Genomic DNA, 12,500 nt, shown 5'->3' with positions numbered 1-12,500 from the left:
GACAGAGCCGGTACCAGCGGCAGGAACCGGCGGGCGCGCGGGCGCCTCTTCCTGCCGGGCGGCGGGGCGGGGCCAGGGCGGTCGCGTGACTGGCGGCGGGGTCACGTGACGCGGCCAACCCCGGCCTCCAAGATGGCGGTGTGCGTGGCGGTGATCGCTAAGGAGGTGCGTACGCGGGCGGGCCTGTCCCGCTCCAGCCCTCGGCGGCGGGCCGCCGGGGGGCCGGGGGCGGGACGGCGGGCTGCGGGACCCCTGCCCAGGCCCCCGCGCCGAGGGCTCCGCGAGAACGGGCCTGGAGGCTTCGCCGCGCCCAGGTGGGGGCGGTGTCTGCGGCGGCTGGAGTGTCAGCCCGGGGCGAGCACGGGGACCCGGACCCCCGCTTGCGTCCCCCCGTCCGTCCGCGGGCCCCGTTGGTTCTCGCTCCCGAGCCTAGCCGTCCATTTGTGTACTCCTGCCGCCCTTGCGCACTCCGCCCGGCCACACCATCGCCCACTCGACGGCTGACGGCCTCCTCTGCACACAGCAGCCACCGTGCTGTTTTAAACCCTAACCAGAGCGTGTCACGCCCCGGCCCCACATCTCTCCAGTAGCTTCTCATGGCCTTAGGGTCACGTCAGAATAACTTAGTCGCCTCATTCCCTGCTCCCCAAACCCACCACTCCAACCCAGTGGACTGACCTGCAGCTCCCTTGACAGGCTCTGCTTTCTCACCTCTGGGCCTTTGCGCTTGGAAACCCACTGCCATCGTCTTACGCAGGCTACTGTAGATTTTGTTTCTTCCAGAAAGCTGTTTCTGAATCCTAAGACTGAGCTGGGTGCCCATCCACACGGTTTCCTACCGTGCAAAGCGTTGGTGTCCTGCGTCTTCTGTAAGACCAGGCTTATGAGGCAGTTCTTGTGGAAGTTCTTCAAGGGACGCTGTCTTAGCACATGACATGTTATTTATTTGTTGGGTTTGTGGACTGTGCTTCACCACATGTCAGCTTCGTTAGTGTAGGGACAGTATTGCGTTTATCATATCTGTGCAGCATCAGGCACGGGACAGAATCAGGGAATGGTGGCATGTGGGAGCCCTGGGGTTAGGATGGTAAGAATTGGACATGTAGAAATGAAGGGAGGTTTGAGCTGAGCCTGGACAGGGTTTAGTGAGAGGACACGTCAGTGCCTCTGCCAAGGTGAAGAGATTGCAATACGTGTGTATAGGGAAACACCTAGTATTTATGGGCTGGGAGGAGCACATGCTAGGACTGGGCCCTGCACAGAAGGTGACTTTTCCAGCTGGCAGGGCTGTTGTCAGGCTGTGCTCAAACTCATCATTTCTGTCCCCCTAGTGATGCCCTGTGCAGGCAAGAGGTAAACCTCAAGATAAGACTGGGTTCCCCAAAGACACTGCCTACTGCAGTTTGGAGGAATAAACAATGGGTTTTAGAGAATGAGAGTGTGTGTCCCTGTGGCTGAGTCTTGGCTCTTGGCCAGTCCTCCCTCCTGAGTGCTCTGGGGCCTCGTCCTCGAGGCCTGTGAGCCCAGGGTGGGTTCTTTGCACTTCAGTTCCGGCATCCTCTCTTGCAGAATTACCCTCTTTACATCCGCAGCATCCCCACCGAGAACGAGCTGAAATTCCACTACATGGTGCACACATCCCTGGACGTGGTGGACGAGAAGATCTCTGCCATGGGGAAGGCCTTGGTGGACCAGAGGGAGCTCTACCTGGGCCTGCTGTACCCCACAGAGGACTACAAGGTGTATCCTTCACACCTGGTGGGGCCTCCCAGTGGGCAGTCACTCCCCGTGAGGTTTCACGTCTAGAGATCCCACCTCCATTTTCGAAGTATATTGTAGGATCAGCTGACCTTGAAAGACACAATATCGCTTGGAAGGAAAGGGAGCTCTCAACCAACAGGGAATTAGGGCAGCTTGAGGCTAATTTTTTACTTTAATTGGGAGGATAATGTGGGAAGAGCTGGGCATGAATTCCCTGGGAAGTGCGACAGTCTGCACTTGTCCTTTGTCTGGTTTGCGGGAGCACCGGGAACCCTCCTCCTTCATGCCTGTGAGGATGGCTTTCTGGGCTCTGTCCGCAGGCCACCGCCTCTGAGCAAGGACGGTTCTTCTTCCGTCACCCGGCCCAGCCCCACAGGCCACCATCAAACTTGACCGTCCTTGGGACAAATGGCATGAGATTCCTGGAGTGCAAAGACAGCTCCATGAGTAGTAATGTAGCTTGCCTTCGGTGACATCTGCCCGGGAGCCACTGCTTTACCAGATAAAGTGGCCTTTCGTGGTGTGGGTGCCTTAGGCAGGGTCTGCCTGATTCTTAGGCTTCCGGTTTTGCAGTTAGCACTGGTGGACCAGGAAGTGATTGAGAACAAAGTTGAGGTGCTCCAGGGTCTGGACAGGTGGGCCCCAGAGCTTAAGTCCGAACAAGGCTTAGGCGCCTTCTCTAAACCCCAAAAGGTGCCCCAAGGTAGTGTACAGTCCACGGAGTATGGCCGTGGGGTCCTCCCAGGATTGTGGGGAGGTCCAGCCTAGGACTTGTGCGATGCAAGTTTGTCCTAGTTTTCCAAAGCGGCCCGGAGCCAGGGGCGGTGCACAGATGACCCTCCGCTCACACACCCTCCGTGGTGATGCCCTCTGTCGTGCTGTCACAGAGTCCCTGTGTTAAATCGTGTTCCCTGACCAGCTCTGCAGCTACGGCTATGTGACCAACTCCAAGGTGAAGTTTGTCATGGTAGTGGATTCCTCCAACACGGCGCTTCGAGACAATGAGATCCGCAGTGTAAGTACAGGGGTGTGCGGGCTGTGCCTGGGCTGGTGCGTTTTCTCTTTCTCACTTTGTTCCCAATGCTGAGAAGTCAAAAACTTGGCAGCAGCCGTGGGTACCCGTGAGCTGACGCCATTGGTTCTTGTCTCAGATGTTCCGGAAGCTGCACAATTCCTACACGGACGTCATGTGCAATCCCTTCTACAACCCCGGGGACCGCATTCAGTCCAGGTGAGCTGACTGCTGTGCGGACCCTACCTTGCTGAGAGCCGCAGTTCTCAATGTGCGGGAGGGAAGGTCTGTTTCAGTGATGGCCATCGTTCCCCTAAGGAGTGATTCTGAAGCAGCAGAACCCTGTTTTCCCAGGAAACTCTTACGTGGATGTCTAGTAGATAAATCAGACAGGAGAGGACTGGGGGGCAGGGCAGGACACAGACCTCGCCCTCTCGGTTTCCCAGGTATGCCCAGTCAGTCTGAGGGCCCCCACAGAACCCAGTAAGGGCCTAGGCATACTGCAGGACCTTTGTGAGAAAACGTCCTCCTGTTCCTGCCTGGTTCGGTCTTTGACGTTGAACTTGGATGGTTAGGAAATTAGGTTGTATCTTTCACGTAGTCCTCCGATAGATACAGACGTGACATTGGGACATCACCAAGATTTTATAAAGAAGCATTCGCGTGCACACATTCCACATCTGCTCCTGGGAGTTCCCTGCATTCCTAGACGTGGTCCCCGAGGGGCTCCTTGTAGCCAGCAGCCGAGAAGATTGCGCGGGGACCCAAGCCAGGCCCTTCCCATGGCGCCTTCCCTCAGTCATGACGCTGTGTCTCGGTTCATCCTGGGCCCCAGGTGAGAGAAGCAGGTGCTGGTACACACAGTCCTGTGTCTCCCAGGCTGCGCAGGACAGGGACAGCCACCGGCCTGTGAACCCGTGCCACCGCGCCTCCACCCCTCCCTGGAGATCCAGCCGTGGCAGGACTGCGGGAACCACTCAGGGCATGAGGAGGCATGAGACTTAGCTTCGCACTGCCGGGGTGGCAGGACGCTGGCCTCGAGGCCGAGTGCACCTGACTGTGGGGAGTCTTCTGGTCCCGGGTCTTGGGCGGTGCTGCAGAGGCCGGGCTGCTTCCCTGAGGGCTCTTTCTCTCTGCAGGGCCTTCGATAGCATGGTGACGTCCATGATGGTCCAGGTGTGCTGAGCGGGGGCCCTGCTGCCGTTGCTGGGGGAGGAGCCCTGTGGACATAACCGTGTTACTCAGATGGGTGTTCATGACCTTTCACCTGTTCCCGAGCATCATGGACATGCTGCCTGGGGGCAGGGTCTCAGGCATGGTGTGTGCAGACTAAAGGTCCTCTGAGATTGGATTTGGCGTTTTCCTTGTGTCAGCACAGGGTTTAACTGAAGAGAGTGTAGCGCGGGACTCTTGAGGTTGGCGCACAGGTTGGGGAGCGGACAGAGCGGGGGGGACAAAGGGGTGGGGGGAGGTGAGAGAGCCCATGGAGCTTCGGGCTGTAAAGAGGCTGCAGCGGCGGGGGCAGCAGAGAGAGGCGCAGAGGGACTTGTGGGTGGGCCTCCACTCCAGAGGTTGACCTGGCGGGCAGGTGTGTCAGGCCTCCCGTGGCCAGAGCCAGATCTAGAGGGGCCCCCCTTTACAGCCCACTCACCTCCCCCTGCAGGGAGGGGCCTTCATGTCTCCAGGCTTGCGCCTGGCCTTGGGAGGCACCCCTCAGCGCCAGGGAGCTTTGACTCGGCTGGTCAGTTGCCGCTGGCTTTCTGAGGCCCCCTCGGTTAGCGCGTGGCAGTTCCTACCGGCCCGAGGGCCGGGCTGAGTTAGAGGAGTCCCTGCTCACGTGCTGCCTCTGCAGGCCCCCAAGCTGGGGTGGAGCTGACGTGATGGGACTTCTGCACTCTGCTTCCCCAGAGGCCCGCTCGGCCTGTCCAGGTGACAGTCCTTCTGGGATCCGGCAGCCCAGGCTCTAGTACCTTTGTCATTTTTTCAGCACACTGGCTGTGAGTCGCGGGCCCCACGACAGCTGCGAGTCCCTCCCTCCCCTTCTCAGGCGCACCAGAGAAGGTCTCTGACAGGAAGAAGGCAGCTTGGGACCCCCTGGGGAGCGGGGAAGGCTGTTAGCGCCCAGACGGAGCCGGCCGGGCCGCCGTCGCATTGCCTTCCCTTCCCTCCCGTCTGAGGAGCATAGGACTCGTGTTTGAAGTTACAGGAGTAGAGGGAGAACTCTGTCAGGAGCAGGTATTAAAAACACAAGGGCCAGCACCCCACCTCTCGCTGCAGCTGGGACTGGAACACCTAGAGAAGCGCTGAGCGGCACCGACCAGCAGGTGCTGGTTCTGACGCCACCCACACACCTTTGGTTGAGCTCTTGGCAGTAATTGCTCCTGCCTGAGTAGTGGCTCTCAGGGGGCTCCAGGTGGCCGACTTGCTTCCTTGCTAACAAAGCTCCAGTGTTACTGGGTACAATTGACTCGACAGAAGATCTTTCCCACTCCGTAGCACACGGGTAGGTAGTCATGGCATGTGAGTGGATGGTGTTGGGAGAGACTTGCAGGAAAGATAATTTGAAGGGGGGTTCAGCTAGCAGGTGGAGTACCCTTCCTTCATCTTTTCCCATCTGGATCTCGGATGTGATGGCTGGAGCTAAGGCAGCCCTCTTAAAAGCATGAGGAAAAGGTTTATCTCCTAAGGATGGGGAGCAGAAAGCTAGAAGGAACATGGGTTTTGCTGACATAGCCCTGGACTTCTTATAGTCAGTATTTTATAGAGGAAAATAAAATAAACTGCTATCTTGTTGAAGCCACTGCTATTTGGATTTTTCTGTAGGTGCAGCCAGACCAGCCCTTGAACGTGCTTTACGTTCAGGAGTTTTCACACACATCATTAGGTAGCATCTACATTTTAAGCCTGAGAAAAGCAAGGCTCAGAAGTAATGTGCTGGCCCAGGAGCTGCCCATGGAGCCGTCCTGCGGTGGTTTCCCATCACCGTTTTGCAGCTCTCTGCCTTCAGGCTAGCCTCCTTGTGGGCCACCTGCCTGCCTGTCCCTCCACCCTAGAGCTGAGCCCCGTCAGGTGCAGCTCCCAGTCAGCCTGTGGCTGTTGTTTGGGTGATTGCTCCTGTCCGTCCTTCTGCCCCAGACCAGTCTCCTCCAGGCACAGCCACGCAAGTCCACTCAGCAGCTCACCGCCTGGAGCCCTTGCCACCCTTGTGGCCGCCAAGTCAGGAGTGTTCTCTGTCCTCCCTCCCTCTTGGTCTGCTTGGGCCTGAAATCCATGGGAGAGGAGGGACTCCTAGGGCCACTCTCTCCTCAGAGTGGCCACACAGAAGGGGTCAGGAAAACACTTCTGAAAAGGAACCAGCTGGGGGGTGGGGGGCGCTGCCAGCAGGACCTCACAGAAAAGCCAGCATGCACGGTGAGCGCCCCAAGGTGGAAGCAAATCCCCCCGCTGGCCGAGTAGGGCAAGCAGCCCCTGGGTGCCGAGCAGGCGGGAGCTGGGGTCACCTGCACGGTGCTGCATAAGCTTCTGCCCAGGAAACTGTCCGGGTGGCGTGCTGCCTTTGCGTCCTCCTGACTGCCGGGGGTCCAGGGCCATGCCCGGCTCTGCCCGGACACTAGCCCCTCCTTCCTGCCTTCTCATGGGGTGTGTGTGTGAGTGAGCGAGCGAGCGGGAGAGAACAAAGAAATGTACTCCCGGTTCCAGAGGCCAGAGTCGGGAATCGAGGGGTCAGCAGGGCCGATTCCTTCGGGAGGTTCTCAGGGAGGATCTGGTCCATGCCTCTCCAGCTTCTGAGGGCCACCCGTGGTTCTTGGAGGTCCTCGGCTTATAGACACAACACTACAACCTTTGCCTCTTTCTCCACATCCTCTCTGTGGGTACGTGTCTCATTGGGTTTAGGGCCCACCCAGATAATCCAGAATCATCCTGAACTTTTCCTAAATAGGGTCACACTTGTAGGTTCTGGAAATCAGGACGTGGACATATTTTTTAGGGGGCATCATTCACCCCACTCAAGGACACACTTGGCCCCAAACACCGGAAGTATGAAGCTGGCCTGAGAGAGGACACCAGAGACAAATGCAGGTGGAGAGCCAAGGGGTGGCCTGTCCCCCCCACCACCTGTGGACCCGCTATGGATTGAAGCCCTGAGCAGCTCTGTGCCTGGCGTTAGGAACTGGTATGTAGGATAACCAGGCCAGTCGCTTCGGAGGGGTAGTTGGCAGTTACTTAGCTCCGGAGCAAAGGGAGTTTCCTTTCCCGGCCCTGCAGTGGGAGGCAGCACATACCACACGTTCAGGGAGGAAGTGGGGTGTTTCTGCCTCAGACGGGCCGAAGTCAGAGTGCCCAGCGTGGGGAACTCCCTTCTGACAAGGGCCAGGCCTGGGCACCCAAGGTGCCTGCCCTCCCGCATGGCCTCACGCTGTGTCACTCACGGTGGGGGCAGCACGTACCCCGCAGGCCTCCAGGCCCGCTCTGGGACCCATCACCTGCCTTTCGCCTTTCGCTGTCAGGCCTGCACCTGAGAAAGAGGCGAATAAAGGGGAGGCCTGTTGTCACGTGCGTTTAAAAACCAAATTTAATGGATGCTTTACCATTAAGACACAGTTCTACTTTTCTTTAAAAAGACTTGGAGGCTCAAGCTGACTCAGCGCTACCTGCCCGAAGCTTTGCCCAGTGCCTTCCAAAGCCCCGAGTGGCACAGGACCCCCCCACCCCACCCCGGTGGTGCCCGGCTTCATGCAGGACTTGTGGCTCCGGATGGGGGTGCTGCGTAGTTATTCCCGCCGAGAGCACAGCTGTTCACTCCCGACCCACCCCGGCCCCACTCTCAAGGTATCTCAATGCATCCTCCCTTCAATACGGCGAATACCGCGGAGAGAACCTTCCACGGCCGCGGAGTGCAGAAAGGGGAACGTGAGCGCGGGCCCCGCCCCCCCGGCCTGACGCGGGCCCCGGCCCCGCCCCTGGGTTCCACCCCCTCCTCAGGTTCCGCCCCCTCCCTCCCCGTGGCCCCGCCCACCGGTTCCGCCCGCGTGGTCTGCAGCGGGCCCGGCCCGGGAGACTGCTGCGGGCGAAGGGTCCTGCTCTGGCGCCCCGCTGTCCTCGCAAGCCCCCGCGGTCCGTGGAGCTGATCCCTGGCAAGCTGGTCCTTTTGGGCAGCACCTGGAGCCGAAGGCCGAGTCCCTCTGAGACACCTGTTCTCCTCCCCTCCTCCCCAGCGCAGCCTCAATCTAGCGCAGGGCAGAGCCTAGGGCTAACGCTGCCTCTAGGAGGCCGTCCGAGGTTTCTCCGCGGGAGGCTCACAGGCCCGTGTGCAGCGGCTACTGAAGCGGTAATTACAACCCGCAGCGCTGCGGCATCAGACCCTTCTAACCTGTTCCCAGCTTTCTCAAAACTCCTACTCAGACCTGAACTGTTCAGCCAGACATGGTCAGGTGATGGGCCCCTGTCCACCCAGCATCCCCCAGGAGTCCAGTTGGGGAAGGGGACCTCCCCAGTGCCCCATCCAGTGGAGACCCACTGGTTCCTGAGGCACCCCCACCCCCACTGCCCATGGATGTGCCCAGAGACACTGGGGGGTTGGAGAAGGGTGGTGGCCTCCCTGTGCCTGCGTTTCCTGGTTCCTTAGGGATTCGTGGGTTAACGTGGTTTAGGGAACACACCTTGATGACTCGGCCTAGGAGACACTCTCATCCAGCTCCACTGCGGCTTGGGCCAAGCTCCTGGTGGCAAACTCTATGTAGGCATAGCTGGGGTGGGCGGGCAGGGCAGGCACGGGCCACCCTGGGATGCCTGGGCTCCGCAGTACCCCAGGGTGCTTGGCCCCTCCAGAGGCCTCCTCCCTGGGCCCCCTCCATCCCCCACTCTCCACTGCCTGGCTGGCACTGACCCCTTGGGGGTGTCTGGAGAACTTGTCACACAGGATGGTGCCCCAGTGGGCCTCCCTGCAGGGGTTGAAGCAGGCTTACAGGTCCTCCACTGTGCCCCCGTAGTCCCCCTGCCACAGGTATGGGCCCCTGGGGGGGGCCTCCCGCAGAGACCTCACCCTCCCGGGGGCTCCTTCAGCACATTTTCTTGGTAGAGAGGTTGACTGGACCCCGGGGCGGAGGTAGTAGCCAGGGCCTCAGATCCCACCCCTGCTGGGGGTGGACTGGAGACAGAGACGTCCGCCCTCCATGTGTGAGACTACCCCTAAGTTCATCTGGCCTGTCCAGACAACGTGTGGCTTTTTAAAGTGGGATTTGTGGCCAGGGTGGCCAACTGGAGATTTCCCGTGAAAATGCTGAATCCCAGCTCACGTCGGGAAACCAAATGCCTGAGGACACAGGGCCCACGTTCCCTCCTGGGGTAGCCCACCTCCCAGTCAGGTCCTGTCCTCTGGCTCCTCCCCTCCTGGGCCTGTGTCCCTTTCTCTAATTTTCCAGGCCAGGAGGAGGTGGCTGACCATGGGTGCCCACTTCAGGGGCCCCATCTTGTTCCCTCGCGGACTCACATTGCCCACATAGACGGATCTGTGGTCCGACCCCACCTTCTCCTTGGGGGTCCCGGGGCAGGGACCACCCACAGAGAGGGTAGGACAAGGGGTCTCACCACAGGCAGGGGGCTCCCAGCAGCTGCTAAGGGCAGGCGCCTCACGCATGTGGCTCATTCCTCACTCCTCGGGGAAGAGGGTCACCCCGGGACTGTTCTGGAAGGGCTCACTGCACACCTGTCCTGGCCAGGCCCGACACATGGAGACCCTGGACTCTCCCTGTGAGCTGGCCCTGTGCCTGCCGCAGCTGCAGCCCACCCAGATGTGCTGATGGGGAAGGGGGCTCAGAGCCGTGAGCCCAAGGACTCGTGGCCCACCCACCAGGGAAGGGGTCGCTGGGCCTGCTGGCTCCTACTTGCCTCAGGGCTCAGCAGCTGCCTGGCCAGTGCGGCCCCTGCGCCCTCCTCCCCCGCTGCCTGGCCCTGCGGCCCGGGCGTCTCCGGCCCTTGGGCCTGTTCCATGGCCCGTAGCTTCAGTTTGATGGCCTCCAGCTCCTGCCAGCACGACCCCAGGTTGAGCCCAGAGGCAGGACGGCTCTTAGGCTCCTCTCGAGGGAGGGCAGAGGGGAACAGGACTGACCTTGACTGTCCTCAGGGTCACTGGCTCTAAGGGGACATGCTGGAGGGAGCGGGAAGGGCATGTGGGCTGGGCCCTGCCATCCTCCCCAGCCTTGCAGGGGTGGGCACACCCACGACCCTCTTCTGGGCCAGGGACAGTGGCCCAGAAGAGGGTCAGGGCTGCAGCCGTCGGTCCCCCGGAATCCGTGCACAAGTTCCTGAGGTCCCTGGCCAGTCCCCACTGGGCTCCCCGTGGGTGTTACCTGGTCAGGCACCAGGTACTCAGCCAGGTCCTCCCCCGCCACCAGAGACGGAGAAAGCCTGCATCTCCATCTTCCTGGTCTCCCTCAGCTTCCCCTGGCTCCTCCTCCTTCCTGTCCCCACCCCCTGGCCCCAGAGAGGGCTTCTGGGCCCTGCTCCAGGCCCCCCAGCCCTGGGCCTCAGAGTCTGTGGAAACGCTTTGCAGCCAGGCCTCGGTAGGGGGTGGGAAGAGAGTGTGGCTGAGGAACGGCCACATGGGTGGATCGGTGGATCATGGCCTCCGAGCTCACCTCCACACCAGCACCTGCCCTCCCCCAGGATTTTAAGCTCCTCCCCAGGCCAGCTGCTCCCACTAGAGCCCTTAAAAAGCTTCCCGCCGGGCTGACTTCCAGCCCCAGCTTCTGGGCCCTACCCCTTCTTCCTCACCCAGGAGGACCCCCGCCCAGGACACAGGTGGAAAGAGGAGTGGCGCTGAGGCCGGGCTGGGCAGGATCTCCACGTGCGTGAGCTCCGCCGGGCCTACCACCACACCTGCTCGGTGCCACACCTCCAGTGGCAGGCCACGGGTAGGACGACACGGGGATAAGTGAATTCTCCAAGCGTGCACAAGGGAGAAGGACGGCACGTGGGATGAGGACAGGCATTCTGGAGGAGACGGCGCTGGGGCTGCCCTAGAGCGACGGGTCAGGCAGGGCTGGGGCAGAGGGCGGTGTGGGTGGAGGGACCAGTGTGAGCAAAGACCGGGTGGGGTGATGCAGGGGGTGTGCCGCAGGAGGTCAGAGGCCTGTGGTCTGGGCAGGGTAGGGCCCGTCCCCATCGATTCCCCACGGCCACTCCCCTCTCGCACCCTCGTTCTGGACCGGATGGCTGGTGGGAGCCGGAGTCCTGCCCTGACTACAGGTCCTGAAAGTTGAACCAGGTGCAGATCTGTGATGGACACTGGAGGCCTGAAGGCCACTTGTAAAGTCTCTGGCTTCCAGGCCGGCCTCTGCTCCTCACTTCTCGCCCCTGGAGGGCGGCCGTGGGCCTGTGTCCCCGCGTGCCCTGGTTTCCATCTGTCTTCGCTGGAGCGGCTGCTCTGGCTGGCCTCAGCCTGGCTCAGCCTCGGTGCAACTCCTGCTTTGTGTTAGGGGGACTCCTCTGGGCATGCCTGCCCCCCCCCGGCCCAGAGTCCCCCGCTCCAGGCCATAGCTGCTAGGTCCACGCTGGGCCCGGTGGGGCCTCTTCCCTGAGGACTTGGAATTGGGAGGAGAGCTGCGTCTCACACGGAGCTGGCCTGTGGGTGTGGGATTGCTTGCTGCTGCTGCTCCACGTTCCTTAGTGCAGGGCCTGCCTCCTGGGCCCAAGCCCCCTCCCAGGTCGCCTGGCTCTGCTCTCAGGGGCCGGCCTCCGCAAGCACTGCGCCCCTTGCCGGCCACACCCCTCCGCTCCTGAGTCCACGCACCACATGCACTGATGTGGGAGGCCCTTTGGCCACTGCACCACTGTTTCCAGGAAGCCTCCCTGATTGCTCCTGCTTCGGCCAGGACTCCACCTCGGTCTCCCCTGGCAGGTCACAGTGCCTCAAGGGCAGCATCCGTGTCTGCCCTGAGGACAGGGCCAGCCCAAGGCTGTCTGGGTGAGGATGGAAATACGGCCATCTTTCCTGTAGCACGAGGCCATCAGGTCCTCGGCCTCCTGGGGGTCTGAGGCCTCATGGAGGGCCTCTGGCCTGGGCCCTTCCCTCCACTTCCACGTGGGAGGCAGAACACCACGGTGGCTGTGTCCAAGCCAAAAGCTGCCTGGACTCAGGCCGGGCCCCCCGCCAGCCTCTGTCTGAGCTCAGATCTCTGCAATGGAAAAACGCTGTCAGCCTGCTCTCTGCTGGGATTGCTGACACACCAGGCCCAGCTGGGGCTCCCGCCAGCCACCTGGCACGGGGACAGACTTGCCCCCATGCTGGCCTTTCCAATGACGCCTTTCAAAATACATCATGTTCCAAGGCTGGGCCCAAGTATTAATAACACCCCTTCCTCCCAGGGGCTGCCAGCACACCGGGAATGCCAAGTCCTGGGCATCCGAATCTGGCCAGGACCTGCCCTGGGAGCCAGGACACCACAGCTGCAGCACCCTGGCTCCTTGGGGTCAAGGTGTCCCTTCCCTCATTGTCCTCCCTTAGGGTCTTGTGGGAGGTGCCCAGCACAGCCACAGGCAGTGGGGCCTGGGGTCCTTGAAGCCATGGGCATCATCTGGGGCCCAAGGTCATCCAGAGCACCTTGAGGACACAGCTTCTGAAAGTTCACCCCACTTGGCAGGAGCACAGGAGGCTGTGGGCGGACTGAGCCAGGGAGTCCGTTCCTATTCACACCCCAACTTATGTCACCCATTTGTTCACAAACCC

The 12,500-nt window shown here is 61.0% G+C and overlaps 2 protein-coding genes across 6 annotated transcripts; one reads left to right on the top strand and one right to left on the bottom strand.

Annotated features, from left to right (window-relative positions):
- The first annotated feature begins 56 nt into the window (after positions 1-56).
- TRAPPC2L (trafficking protein particle complex subunit 2L) lies at positions 57-4,124 on the top strand. 5 transcript variants are annotated; one of them, XM_040633173.1, is made up of 6 exons: positions 57-165; positions 1,570-1,740; positions 2,681-2,776; positions 2,913-2,992; positions 3,375-3,608; positions 3,913-4,124. In XM_040633173.1, exons 1-6 carry the CDS (start codon positions 133-135, stop codon positions 3,956-3,958), a joined length of 660 nt encoding a protein of 219 aa, XP_040489107.1. In that variant the 5' UTR covers positions 57-132; the 3' UTR covers positions 3,959-4,124. The 5 variants fall into 5 exon arrangements, with proteins under 5 accessions (XP_040489107.1, XP_040489104.1, XP_040489105.1 ...); XM_040633170.1 differs by having other exon boundaries at positions 71-165; positions 1,570-1,742; positions 2,689-2,776; XM_040633171.1 differs by lacking the exon at positions 3,375-3,608 and having other exon boundaries at positions 71-165.
- Positions 4,125-7,624: 3,500 nt separating this feature from the next.
- On the bottom strand, positions 7,625-10,386 carry PABPN1L (PABPN1 like, cytoplasmic). Its single transcript, XM_008702809.2, is given in 9 exon segments — positions 7,625-7,667; positions 7,794-7,933; positions 8,434-8,453; positions 8,456-8,521; positions 8,663-8,768; positions 9,264-9,356; positions 9,662-9,796; positions 10,123-10,172; positions 10,175-10,386. Coding segments are annotated over 9 exon segments (855 nt in total). The 5' UTR covers positions 10,377-10,386.
- Positions 10,387-12,500: the final 2,114 nt, after the last annotated feature.

The sequence above is a fragment of the Ursus maritimus genome, unplaced genomic scaffold (genome assembly GCF_017311325.1).
Source record: "Ursus maritimus isolate PB19 unplaced genomic scaffold, ASM1731132v1 scaffold_19, whole genome shotgun sequence".
Classification (NCBI taxonomy): Eukaryota; Metazoa; Chordata; class Mammalia; order Carnivora; family Ursidae; genus Ursus; species Ursus maritimus.
The sequence above is the reverse complement of the archived record's forward strand: the minus strand, read 5'-3'. Positions and strand labels throughout refer to the sequence as shown.

Coding starts and splice junctions, on each gene's coding strand:
- TRAPPC2L (XM_040633173.1), top strand. CDS start 133: ATGGCGGTGTGCGTGGCGGTGATCGCTAAGGAG. Junction 166..1,569: donor TGGCGGTGATCGCTAAGGAG/GTGCGTACGCGG, acceptor CCTCTCTTGCAG/AATTACCCTCTTTACATCCG. Junction 2,993..3,374: donor GGGGACCGCATTCAGTCCAG/GTGAGCTGACTG, acceptor TCTTTCACGTAG/TCCTCCGATAGATACAGACG.